The following is a 12,589-nucleotide window of genomic DNA, read 5'->3' as shown; positions in this document are numbered from 1 at the left end:
ACTATCTCCTCATAACAACAAAAGAGGGATTGCCCAAATGTTGATACCAAAGCATTACAGACTCCAAAGTACTACGGTCATTCCGACCATAAACATAAGCTGCAGCAGTAGAGGAACCATGTAATCGTGGTTTAAGAAGATAGAGTTCTCCTTTCTCAGTCCCACTGCCAATAACCCTCTTTGTCTCCAAATCCTGAAAAAGACAATTACGAAGGAAAGAAAGTGACACAATAATTTAAGAATTTCGAGATGACTCACTGGTAGTAGTTAGTAGCAAAATCAGGGACATGAAGAACAGACTCAAAAGGAGTAACCCTCACATAATTCTTACCAGAGACAGAAGAAAGGGAACCATCAGCAACCCTTACCTTGTCCCAGCCAGAGCAAATGGAATAGGAATCATAATACTGTTAGTCTGTGACATACCAGTCCTATGGTCGGAGGGTCCAGAGTCAATGATCCAAGTAGGAGCGGTAGAGGGTGTAGACGAGACCTGCAAAGCTAAGGCAGAAGCAGCTGACCCTCTAGGGGTATAACTAGTAGAGGAGCGACCAAGGTGTGACATCAACCGGCGGAAAACTACAATAGCATCCTGGGAAAGAGAATTAGGAGTAGGCTAAGGTCTAGATGTCACAGAGTGGGCCCTTGCTCCTCCCCGCCTACCACCACGGGCAGTGGATGATCCACCACGCATACCAGGGGGCTGCCCATGAAGATCCCAACACCTGTCCTTAGTGTACCCCAATTTTCCACAATGATCACATTTAAATCTTTCACGGTGATCTCCACGAGTTGGCCCTTGGCCTTTACCCCCACTTCTCCAGTCTCGATGGGAACTAGGAACAAGAGCAGATCGCTCTATTCATGGTGCAGTATCTATGGTTGTTCTCCTAGTTTCCTTACTTTGTCAGTAACTACATACTTCATCCAAGGATGGAAAGGGAGACCTCCCTAAGATCTGTAGACGAATGAGCTCATACTCTGGATTGAGCCCACCAAGTAGAGAGAAGATCCTTTCGACTTCCTGGTTCTTATAGACCTTAACTTCATCTTCAGAGTTGGACAGTCGAAGGTACCTGTAGTGATCATATTCCTGCCACATGCTGATAACAATGTTGTAGTAATCATAGATGCTTCTATCACCTTGTTACATATTGATAAGTTTTTGGTGTATTTTGTACACCTTTGCATAGTCACCAACTCGGTCAAAGGTCCTGGTGATACTATCCAACATATCTTTTGCAGTTTCCTTGTCCATAAATATTTTAATAATCTCAGGTTTCATGGAGAAAACCAACCAAGTCATAACTGTGGAGTTCTCAACCTCCCACTTCAGATATCTTGGATCAGTAACAGCAGGCTCCTTAATAGAGCTAGTAATATACCCCAACTTTCCCCTACTTCGCAGGGACATCTTCACAGAGCGACACCTGTCTAAGTAGTTGGTATTGTCCAACTTCACAACAGAGATTTGGGTGTTGGGGTTATCAAAGGAAGCCATGGTGGGGAAACCACTACTCAGGCTGCTAACTGGAGTTGGTCCACTGATCTCAGAATCATTCCCAGACATAGTAAACATAATATGCAGACACTTCAACAGTCAATATAGTGTTCTGCTCAAATGGGGAATACACTCAACCCAAACAAAGGAGGCAAACCAGTAAAAAACTAGCTCCAAACAACCAAATCAACCAGACAAGGAGCAAATACCAAAAAACAGCAGGCATACAGAGAGCAAATGCTTGTAAACATCAACCAAAACCTTCTAACAGCCAAGAGTCTTCAGTCCATTATACCCAACAAGAGTAAAGGCTGAAAGTCTTTCATTCTCATTAACTAACAAACATCCAATGCATTCAGCTTCCAAAAAAGATCAAACAAGAAGCAAAAAACAGAGTTGATCAGTAGCTTGGGAGCATCAAAGAGTTGAGCTATGCTCCTCAACCTGCTCCTCTCTTCAACCGAGTGTTAAAGGGTCTGAAAGAGTACCCCCTAGGCGATCCAAAAGCACCAAATTTCATCCCAAAAGGTGGAAGGATGAGGGAGAAACAGAAAGAACACTCTACACGCTGGCGGAAATTTTCTGGGTGGCTTCTAGGGCTTCAATCCTCTTCAGCAGCTTCTAAACTCCCTCCATTGTATGTTGGTTTGAAGAATAGTCCTCCAAAGAATGTAGTATGAGTAATACTTCACATAGTATAGTGATGCAGCTCCAAATTGGAAGAAGAAGAAGAAGACGAAGTCCTGAACTTAGGGCTTAATTAGGGAGCCATAGATTATGTTTACTTTGCTAGTATTTTCCATACTTAGTTTATTTTTCTGTTTTAAATTGAACCGGCTTAAATTGGTTGCATCCAATTGGTTCAATTGGTCTAATTTAAGTGAAGTGTTCCTATTGGCTAATAGGTTCTTAAATCCTATTGGCTAGTATGGAATCTTCTTTTAAATCAGTTGTTTTAAGTTAGATTCTTTTATTTTAAGTTAGTAGGGGTAGTTAGGTCATTACATTGTTTTAATTAATTAATTAGACTTAAACCTCTCCCTTCCACGATTTTGTGAAGGAGAAGTCTTTAATTTGTATTAGGATTTGGCCATATTATAAATAAGATAAATCATGGAGGCTCCCCCACAATTGAAAATTTGAAAAAAAAAAAGACTGTTTGCTGGCTGCCGATTGCTGCTGCTGCTGCTGCTCCTTGGAGTGTTGCCATGTGGATCTATCAAGGGAGAAGGACAGGTGGACTTCCTGTGACTCCTTATGCCGTGACGGCTGGGAGGTTCTCTCTCTGAAGGTAGTTTCATCCTTCATTGTTCAAGCTGCTGCCGGTGGAATCCTATGGTAAGTTTGAATTTAAATTCTGTTTTCCATTCCTTCTCCTTCCCCATTCGATCCCCCTTTAATTTCTGTTTTAATCATCTAAACCCTAATTCCCTTCATTCCCCATAAAACCCAGAACCCTAAAATTAATCTACATTCTGTCCAGCCCAACTTAACCAGTAGAATCCTCCCAAAATCTGATCGAACCAGCCTCCTACTGCTAGCTACACTCGACCCAAAACCCAGTTTCAAACTCCCATCCAAAACCCTAAGTTGCACCCTAGAACCTAAAACCTAACACCCAAACCCTAACCCTAATCCTGCAGAAATTTTAAACTCATCCAAATCCCGATATTTTTATAACAAAATAATCCCCTAGACCTGCCGATCATTACCATATATCACATTCACCCCTAACCCTAGCCTAAACCCTAAATTTGCCCTAAACAGCCACAAATCTGCCCCAAACAGCAGACTCGATCAGAACCTGATTTTACTTGGCTCCTAGTAGGATTGTCTCCTATTCTAGGACTACATTTTTTTTTGGATGAATGAATATTACCATACCCCAGGAGGGGTAAGGGAGGGAAAAAAAGGGCGGGGATATACAAGGGAAGGAGAGAGAGGGGGGGAGGGAAAGACGACCAGCCTAGCCTACGCAGAGGAGGGGGTCCTCAAAAGAGAGAGATCAAGACCCCAGGAAACAACAATATGCTTGTTCCTAGGGGAGTCCAAAATACGACGAATGCGACCACAATTGACTTTAGAAGAGACGTCAAAGGAGATGGCCTTCCAAATCAGATCGAAAGATCGGGAGAACCCTCTATCCTTTTAGGGTTCTAAAGAGAAGTGAAAAAAAAAAATAGCAACCGAGCTTAGTCGACTCTCAAACCAGAGGACTCAGCTCTGATACCAAGTTAGAACTTGAAGATGGATCAATTATAGTAAGAGAGAATAGGTTCACAACAATAAGAGGAAGTAGAAGAGAAGAGAAGAGAGGTTGAGAGAATCGATTATGTGTGTTGAGTAATTCTCAACACACATATTAGCTTCATTAATTATCTTCTATGAATTACACCGACCTCCCTAGGGAGGTAAATGGAAATAAGAAAAAAAAGGAAAAATACAACTTAGTCATGTCTTATAACAAGACAATAACAGAACTACCCTTATACAAAATATTTTAACAACTCTAACAAACAGAGGGTTGGGGGGTGAGGGGTTGAACAGAGGGAGGGAGAAGGACCCAACGGGAAAGGGGGGAGACAAGGGAGGAGTAAGGGGACCTTACGCAAGCAGAGAAACAAATTGAACAATGGGGGAGGGGGTAGAAGACAAGCCAGGTGGAGAAGTTTCAGGGGAGTAGTTTTTTGTGGAAGAGACGGGCAAAGAAGAAGGGGTAGGGTGAGTTCGGGTCAGGTGGTTGCCAAGCACTAGGCTGAGAAGAGAAGATCTAGTAAGATGGGGGCTAGAAGGGTGATTGTTCGAGAGTGTTGGGTCGAGTGGTTGCCGAACACAGGGCCGAGAGAAGGCCTAAAAGGATGTGATTCTGAAGCGGAATGGGTTGAACCTGGGGAGGGGCTATGGTGGATGTGGTTGGAGAGGGCCACAAAGGGGGCAAGGTCCAAGAGAATTAGTAACATGGGTCGGGCCTAAAGAATGGGGGGTTACGTTGGGAACAAGGTCCAATAGAATTAGTAACAACGAAACATCAACGCGACCCAAGGCCCTCCTACCGTCGTCCTCACCCGGCTCGTTCATGCCTCTGCCCCTGTGCAATACCCCGTGGCTCCCCTGTCCCTTTCGGCTCACCTGCTCTCCCCCCCCCCCCCGGCCCCCACCTTTCCCCTCATCCCACCTTCTCATCACCCTCCATGTCCCTTCAGCCTAACATCCTCCATCACCCTCCCCCTTCTACCACCACTTCTCCCCCATCCAGGAATGCCGTCGGCAGTGTTCTAGCACTCTGCTAGGCCCGGCCCAGCTTCGAGGGGCTCTTGAAGAACGCTTTTAATCCTTCCTGGTGAACTAAGGCGTCATCTGGAACACCCAAGGACTCAACTCCTCATCCAAACAGGCCGAAGTGCGCATCAAGAATTTTCATGTTGTATTCTGTTTCCTCAGTAAAACTAGAGTGAAAGAGACTTAACATTCCTAGAATTGCCTCCTTGATTGCCCCGAGTTGGTTCTCGTTTAACTACACTCGACATCCAATGGCCGTCTCTAGTTCCTTTGGTATCCTTCCGAAATTCAAATCTTGGTGATGTCTTCCACTTCTCAGCTCCTCCATGTGAAGATGTGCCACCTCTCTCGCTCTAACACTTAATCTTCATGATCTGTAAAACTTTTTATATTTTAATTTTATATATAATTCGACACTGATCATTATTTGTTAGGTGTTGAATTTGAAGCTCTAATCCAATCATATGGTGTACTTTGTATTCCACATTTTCCCTTGAATTTTCAATGATTCAGACTGTTGAAAGATTTGTGTTGTGTTTTGGTCTTCACCTGCCCCCACATGGAGGATAGCTGGCCGGTGAGCCTGCCAAGGTGCTGTTCCACTTTTAATTTTTATTTTATTTTATCTTGTGTATAAGATAGTTTTCTTTCAAGAATTCCATCTAATCAGTAAAAGCTGTTTAATGAGCTACAAATAACTAATAAATAAATGCTTGATTGAAATTGTATAGTAATGTTTATCCATGAGTGTGCTGTCTTCTGCTGAACTGCTAATTGGTTTTGTAAATGTTATTTCTTTAATGCAGTGTACTTCTCTCGATTTTGGGACCGCATTTGCCATTGCCACCTGAAATTGACCTTTGCAAGTGCCCAGCTTCTAAACCTGTTGAGCAAGAATCTTCTGCTGTTCCTTCTGTTTCATCTGTCCCTCGTCATGGGGTAACCTCTTTAAAATCCAATGGCCATGATGAATTTGATGGGAAGACTGACGTGAATGATGCAACTGCTGGGATGGATGCATTTGAAGATGTCAATCTTTTATTTGCTCCAACAGAATTGAAAACTATAACGTTGAGGAGTGTTTCTAATATTTTTTATGGAAACAGCCCAGATAAAAGCAGTTCAGAATCTATTCATGCTGGTAACATCACAGAAGGCAAACAACCTGCTGAAAAAAATTTTAGTAATCAGTTTCAAAATGGCTTAACCCTTGATGCTAGTTTTGCTATTGAATACCTTAACTTGGAGTCAGATTGTTTGCAACTCTTGGACCATCGAGAATCTGAACTTAAAGCTTCAGAATTTCAACGTTTGGCCTTGGACTTACACTCACATCATGATATTACTTTGGAGGGCCATGAGGCTTCTATTGATGCTTTGCTTTTAGCTGCAGAGTGCTATGTTAACCCTTTCTTTCTGACAGCTTCCAGTGGCAAGTTAAAGGTTACTGAAAGAATGAATGTTAGCAGAACCAAGATTACTCAAATGCATGGAACTGCAGAGCTGAAAAGAGTTTCTGAGAGGGATAGTAGTGAGTTAGAAACCATATCTGGTCTTGAAAGAAAAAGGGACAAAATTGTACTACAGATACTCCTTGAAGCAGCTGAGTTAGACAAGGAGTATCAGTTAAAGGTTTCATCCGGGGAACTATGTTTGTACAATTCTGGACAAGATGAACAGGGTCTAAAGTTGTCTCCACAAGATCTTCAATCTGCTGATGCTGTCACGTTCGTTCGACAGAATCAGGCACTGCTGTGCAACTTTCTGATTCAACAATTACAAAGAGAACACTCAATGCATGAGATCCTTATGCAAAGCCTGTTGTTCTTCTTGCATTCAGCAACTGAATTATGCTGCCCTCCTGAAAATGTGGTTGATGTCATATTGGGATCTGCTGAATATCTTAATGGGCTGCTTACATCTTTCTATTACAAGCTTAAAGAAGGCAATCTACAGTTGGATGCAGAGAAAATATATGGAGTACAACGGCGTTGGATGATTCTTCAGAGATTGGTACTTGCATCAAGTGGTGGTGGTGAAGGGAGAGAATATGGAATAAATTTCAACTGTGGATTTCAGTACAGAAGCTTGATTCCACCTTCATCCTGGATTCAGAGAATACCTACATTCTGTAATTCTCCATCCCCTCTTGTTCGGTTCCTCGGGTGGATGGCAGTATCTCAATATGCTAAGCAGTTTCTGAAGGAGCAGCTCTTTCTTGCCTCAGATCTGGCACAATTAACTAGTCTACTATCTATTTTCGCAGATGATCTTTCTTTGGCAGATAATATAGTTGACAAGAAAAACCAAGATTCTTTGGTCAATAAAGGATTGGAATTTTCTGGACAACCATATGGTGATGGGTCTTTTCGCTTCATTTACCCAGACCTGCATAATTTCTTCCCAAATATGAAAAAGCAATTTGAAGCTTTTGGGGAGATTATTTTGGAGGCTGTTGGCCTTCAGTTAAGGTTGCTTCCCTCAAGTGGTGTCCCAGATATGCTTGTTGGTTTTCAGATTTATGTTTATGGCCATTTTTAGGAGAAAAGGATGGCCATTCTACACAAAACTATTCTGAACCTTTGAAAGGTTATGCTGCTAAGAATGCCCAGGCAATCATCCTATACATACTTGAAGCCGTTGTACTTGAGCATATGGAAGCAATGGTGCCTGAATTACCTAGGGTGGTGCAAGTGATGGCTTCTCTATGCAGATCCTCATATTGTGATGTTTCTTTTCTCAATTCCATTTTGCTATTGTTGAAGCCCCTTATCTCCTATGCTCTTGGGAAGGTTTCTAATGATGAGAAACTGCTAACAGATGAGTCCTCTTGCCTTAACTTTGAATCGTTATGTTTTGATGAACTTTTTTCTCATATCAAGCAGAGAAGTGAGTATCAGGACAGCTCTATGGAAAAAGTATCATATAATTGTGCTCTTACAATTTTTATACTAGGCACTGTGTTTCCTGATTTATCCTTTCAACACCAGAGAGAAGTCTTGCAGTCCTTGGCATTGTGGGCTGATTTTGCCAGTTTTGAACCAACAACTGCTTTCTATAACTACCTATGTGCATTTCAAATTGTTATGCAAAGTTGTCAGCTTAAATTAGTGAAGACATTAGGTGTTTGGTTTGCTCAGTACATTTCAGAAACACTATGTTTCTGGCATGGATTCTATTGCAATCCAGGAAGATAAGCAAGATTTTTATTCAGTTCTTGATGGATCTTTGCAAAGTTCTCTTTCAATGAAGATTTCTGAGAACTTCGAAGGTACCAAGGATGATGCTGCGCTCTCAAATCAAAAGGTTTGTGCTTTATCTGCAGAAGAAGTAGAAGAATTTTCAGAATGCTTGGAAGGTCTCATCTCCAAGCTTTATCCCACAATTGAGCTGTGTTGGAAGCTTCATCATCAACTTTCCAAAAAGCTGACTGTTACATCAGCAGAATGTTTCATGTACTCAAGATGTTTATTTTCAATTGTGCAAAAATCTCCCTTTGATGGAGATGTTAGTGAAAAACCTATTCAGCACGACTCAAATGATCAGTTTACAATTAATTGGAGATCTGGTCTTGAAGGGTTTGCTGGCGCTGTTGTAAGCCTTCAAGAAAACCAATGCTGGCAAGTTGCATCTGTCATGCTTGATTATCTGCTTGGATTACCTCATTGTTTTTGCCTGGATAATGTCATTGGTACTGTATGCTTTGCAATAAAGCATTTCTGTTGTAATGCCCCAAAACTTTCTTGGCGACTCCAGACTGATAAATGGTTGTCACTCTTATTCAAAAGGGGCATTGGTATTCAAGAGGATAAGTTTCCATTGGTTGACATGTTTTGTACAATGCTCAGTCATCCAGAACCCGAACAGAGATCTATTGCTCTGCAGACTCTGCGAAGACTTGTTGGCAGCAATGGGAATGCTGGAGTAGCAAAGTTTCCATCTACACTTCGAGATGAAATCACTGCATCTGACTTGGGTTTTTCTGTTTCTGAGATGATCCTTTCTCATCTGGTTTCCACAACATGGGATAGGGTGGCTACACTAGCATATCCTGATCAATCAATGCTTTTGAGAGCTCATGCAATGGCCCTTTTAGTGGACTATATCCCATTTATTGATCACATCCAGATGCAATCTTTTCTTGGTGCTGCAGATAGTGTTCTTTGTGGTTTGGGGAAACTTGCATACCCAATTTTTGAGGGTCCTCTAGCCCTACTTTCAATAACCCTACTTGCAAAGGCATGCCTGTATTGCCCAGTGGAGGATATTGCTTTGATACCTCAAAGTGTTTGGAAAAACATTGAGGCCTTTGGAATGTCAAAAGCTGGTAAATCCTGACTCTATTTGGTACCTATTAACATTTTGATAGGTAATTGAGATCTGTTTGTTGATGCTTCAACCTATTTCTTCTCTTCTATTTTTTTTTTCTCGTATAGGAGGAAGGCTTGATGAGGTCGAGAAGATCTGCCAAGCTTTGTGTAAACTTAAGATGGAAGGTGATGATGCAAAAGAGGTATGTCATTGTAGTGCTGCTGCATAAACTTTATCATTATGCATTTCCTTGTATCTAACCGAAATGTTTCAGGGATCCTTCATTTGTCAGGGTATGCAATAAAATAATGTATTGCTTTTAAGTTTTTATTTCCTCTTCAGCAATGGGATGGATATACCATATTTCTTACATAATAGTCTATTCAAGTTTCACTGAAGTACAGTTTTGCTTGCAAGATCCTGAAAGAAGTTCTCTCTTCAAATTCCATGACAAAACAATGTAACCCAGACTTCGGAAGTACCCGTGAATCAATTCTTCAGGTAAGAAACTTTGACAGATACATAGTTCTTTGGAGTTTGGAGCATGTCTTCATGTACTGCAGTCTAATGCAGTGACTTAGGAACATGATAGAACGTAAATAGTCTTTCTTTGTTGTAAAACTTTAGTAAATGATAGTGCACTGGAGCAACTTCTTCCATGGCAACTGGCTTCTTCCCCCCTCCCACTCTTTCTTTCCAACAAAAAAATTTATAACATTATAGGGTTAAGATTCATGTCATTAGAGGTGGGCTAGGTTTCCAAGCAGATTCCATTTTCAATCTTAAAAAACCGGCCTCCCATTGAATGAAATCCACTTCGTCTTATCGCATCCCAACATCGTCTTTCCCTCCATGGACCACTAACCCAATCTCCTTCGACTCCATTCCTCCACAACTACACAATGTGCCATGTTGAGTTGTTGACAGCCTTCCAGTGATTTTCTATGAGGCAGTCCGGTATCATCTTGTTGCTCTTTGTCAAGTTGACATGTTAACATTGCAGCAGTGTATTTCCTTAAGAATACTGAAAACTAATTTATGTAATAATTTAGGACAGGGTTTTGTGGAAAGCAGTCAGAAGTAAGGAATCTTTGGACAAATGCCTAGTTTTTCTATATGGCAGGTCAGATGGAGCTGTAATATGGTGGACATGAACACCCCACGATCCCTGCTCAAATTTCAGTTTTCAGCACAATTAGAGTTGGCCAAGCAGTAAAATAAAGATTTTAGAATCCAAGACTACCGACAATGCATGCCAATACATGGATGGCTGAAAAATACAAGGGAAGATGCCGATACATTTGTTGAAATTTGTGGACACGAAGACCCCATGATCCCTGATCACAAGTCAAGTTTCAGCCCAGAGAATTGGCCAAGTGCCAAATGAAGCTTTAAAAGTCCAGGACTATAGAGGATGCGTGGCACTTGATGTAGTCCTACATTAGTATAATCACTAGGAAACAATAACCGGGATCTGATCTGAACAGGTAGTTCGGCTAGGTCAAAATAGGTGATTTTTGTCAAATTAGGGTTAGGGTTTAGTGAGGTCTAGGGTTTGATGGTAGGGTTAAGATAAGTTGATGTAGGGAAGTCTTCCAGTGAAGGTCTCGTTAAGTTTTAAAAGGTCTAAGACTGGTAAACAGAATCGGCAGCAAGTTTTGTGGTTAGGGTTGGAGTTTTGGGAAAGATGGTTGAGTGGAGTTTCTAGAGTTAGAGTTGTTAGTTAGGGCTGTGTATCAAGTTTCCTAGAGAAGGAAGGGAGTACTCGGTCCAAATATGGATGATTTCCTACTGTTGGATGGGCTGTGCAGTGAGTGGATTGTGGAAGAAGGTTTAGAGATGGAGGGGATTCTAGGGTTTGGTGGTATAGAGGATTAGAAGAAGAATGGCCAGGGTTTGGAATGATTCAAACTTACTGTTGTTGCAGACTTTCTTGGACAGCAGCTTGCTTGAATGAAGATCCTTGAATAAAAACCAGAACTTGAATGTAGAACACCAATGGAGAACCAAGTTGAACGAACCACATGGGCTTCACACCGCAAGGTGTTGACTGGACCAAAACCCATAGTTATCAAGGCGGCAAGGTGACCATGGTGTTTGAGGGCCTTCCTAAGTGCCTTGGCGATAGGGCGGCCGCAAGGCGTCGCCTTGGCAAACAAAGCATTCTAGTGTTCTTTTTTTTATATAACCATTTTATTAGGCACAAATAGCATATTAATTTTTATATAATTCTACTTATATACTAAATAAATATGAAAGAATTGAAGTACATAATCAAGGAATTGCAAAATAGCATAATCACAGAATTACAAAATCAGTGAATCACATAATCACAGAATAAATAGTTACAAAATAACAGATTGCATAACTTATAATAACAGATGCATTTCATAAATTATACTAAGAAATGCACAATTTACATTGAATCACAGAAATTACAGCAGCAGCCACCCCGACAGCAGCCAAAGCCACCGGCCACCACTAGCAGAAGGCAGCCATAGAAGAAGGTATAAGAGAATAAGGAAAAAAAATAAAAATAAAAATTAGAAGATGGTCAGACACGGAACAAAGAAGATGAAGAAGCTAGAAGAATAAAAGCAAAAAATGCAGCTACCAAACCCACCGGCCACCACTAGCAGAAGCCAGCCATAGAAAAAGAGGGTAGAGGAGAAGAAGAAGAAGCTATAAGAATAAAGGGGAAAAAATGCAGGGCAGAAAGAGGGTTTCAGACCCGTTCAGGTAGAAAGAGGGTTTCAGACTGTAAGGCCGTTCAAGTAGAAAGAGGGTTTTCTTTGCAGGAAAAAAAAAAAAAAAAGAAAATACCTGAAGAACTTATTCGCTGTGAACAGCAGCAGCGGAAGCGGCATCTACTTCGGCATCTGCAGCGGCGTCGGCAGCAGCAACGAGTTCCTTCCCTCCTTTCTCTTCGTCTTTTTTTTTTCTCCGTCCCTTCTTTCTCTTCGTCTTCGATCCCTCTTTTCTCTTCATGCCTGGATGGTTAGTGTTGGCCCTTCGGTATTTTCGTTCATATGTGTAGTCCTCAACTGTGAGGTATCAAATGAGCCTAATATTATCTTAATGATGCCAAATCAAATATAGTCATTTTAAATTGAGGGTGTATGTTTCCTATTTTCTACATTTAGTTCATGATTTCTATCAATTTGTTTAGTCATAAACAATAAACACATTTCATGCCTCGATGGTTTGTGTTGGCCCTTAGGTATTTTCATTTTACATCTCCTATCATACCATTAGTTATTTGGTGTGCTTCATGGATGCTTTCACTGTCTACAGTTTCATAATTAGTGCTGAACTTCACAATTCTATTGCCTTCATTGAGGCTTTGTGCTTAATATAATATTGTTTCATTTTAGGTGCTTGCGGATCTGACTTATGTCCGGTCGTACTTTGATATCTTCTCAAAGCGAATTGATCAAGAGGATATCGTAAGTTTGGATTGTTGTCATTGATGTGTTGTTACTTATGGCGTTTTTGTTC

General features: G+C 41.2%; 2 protein-coding genes across 2 annotated transcripts in view; both read left to right on the top strand.

The window, feature by feature from the left end:
• LOC122665240 overlaps positions 1-8,029 on the top strand; it is a 36,063-nt gene extending 28,034 nt beyond the window's left edge. The window contains exon 9 of the mRNA XM_043861331.1: positions 5,587-8,029. Within this exon, the coding sequence (XP_043717266.1) occupies positions 5,587-7,321 (1,735 nt within the window). The 3' untranslated portion in view covers positions 7,322-8,029. The remainder of the gene's footprint in view (positions 1-5,586) is intronic.
• On the top strand, positions 7,947-12,589 carry LOC122665241. Its single transcript, XM_043861332.1, has 4 exons — positions 7,947-9,107; positions 9,217-9,293; positions 9,509-9,592; positions 12,466-12,589. Exons 1-4 carry the CDS (start codon positions 7,949-7,951, stop codon positions 12,559-12,561), a joined length of 1,416 nt encoding a protein of 471 aa, XP_043717267.1. The 5' UTR covers positions 7,947-7,948; the 3' UTR covers positions 12,562-12,589.

The sequence above is a fragment of the Telopea speciosissima genome, chromosome 6, assembly GCF_018873765.1.
Source record: "Telopea speciosissima isolate NSW1024214 ecotype Mountain lineage chromosome 6, Tspe_v1, whole genome shotgun sequence".
Classification (NCBI taxonomy): Eukaryota; Viridiplantae; Streptophyta; class Magnoliopsida; order Proteales; family Proteaceae; genus Telopea; species Telopea speciosissima.
The sequence above is the reverse complement of the archived record's forward strand: the minus strand, read 5'-3'. Positions and strand labels throughout refer to the sequence as shown.

Excerpts from the sequence above, each read along its gene's own strand:
- LOC122665241 (XM_043861332.1), top strand. The coding sequence starts at position 7,949 with ATGGATTCTATTGCAATCCAGGAAGATAAGCAAGATTTTTATTCAGTT. Across the intron at positions 9,294-9,508 it reads AAGGTGATGATGCAAAAGAG|ATCCTGAAAGAAGTTCTCTC; the intron begins GTATGTCATTGT and ends TTTGCTTGCAAG. Across the intron at positions 9,593-12,465 it reads CCCGTGAATCAATTCTTCAG|GTGCTTGCGGATCTGACTTA; the intron begins GTAAGAAACTTT and ends GTTTCATTTTAG.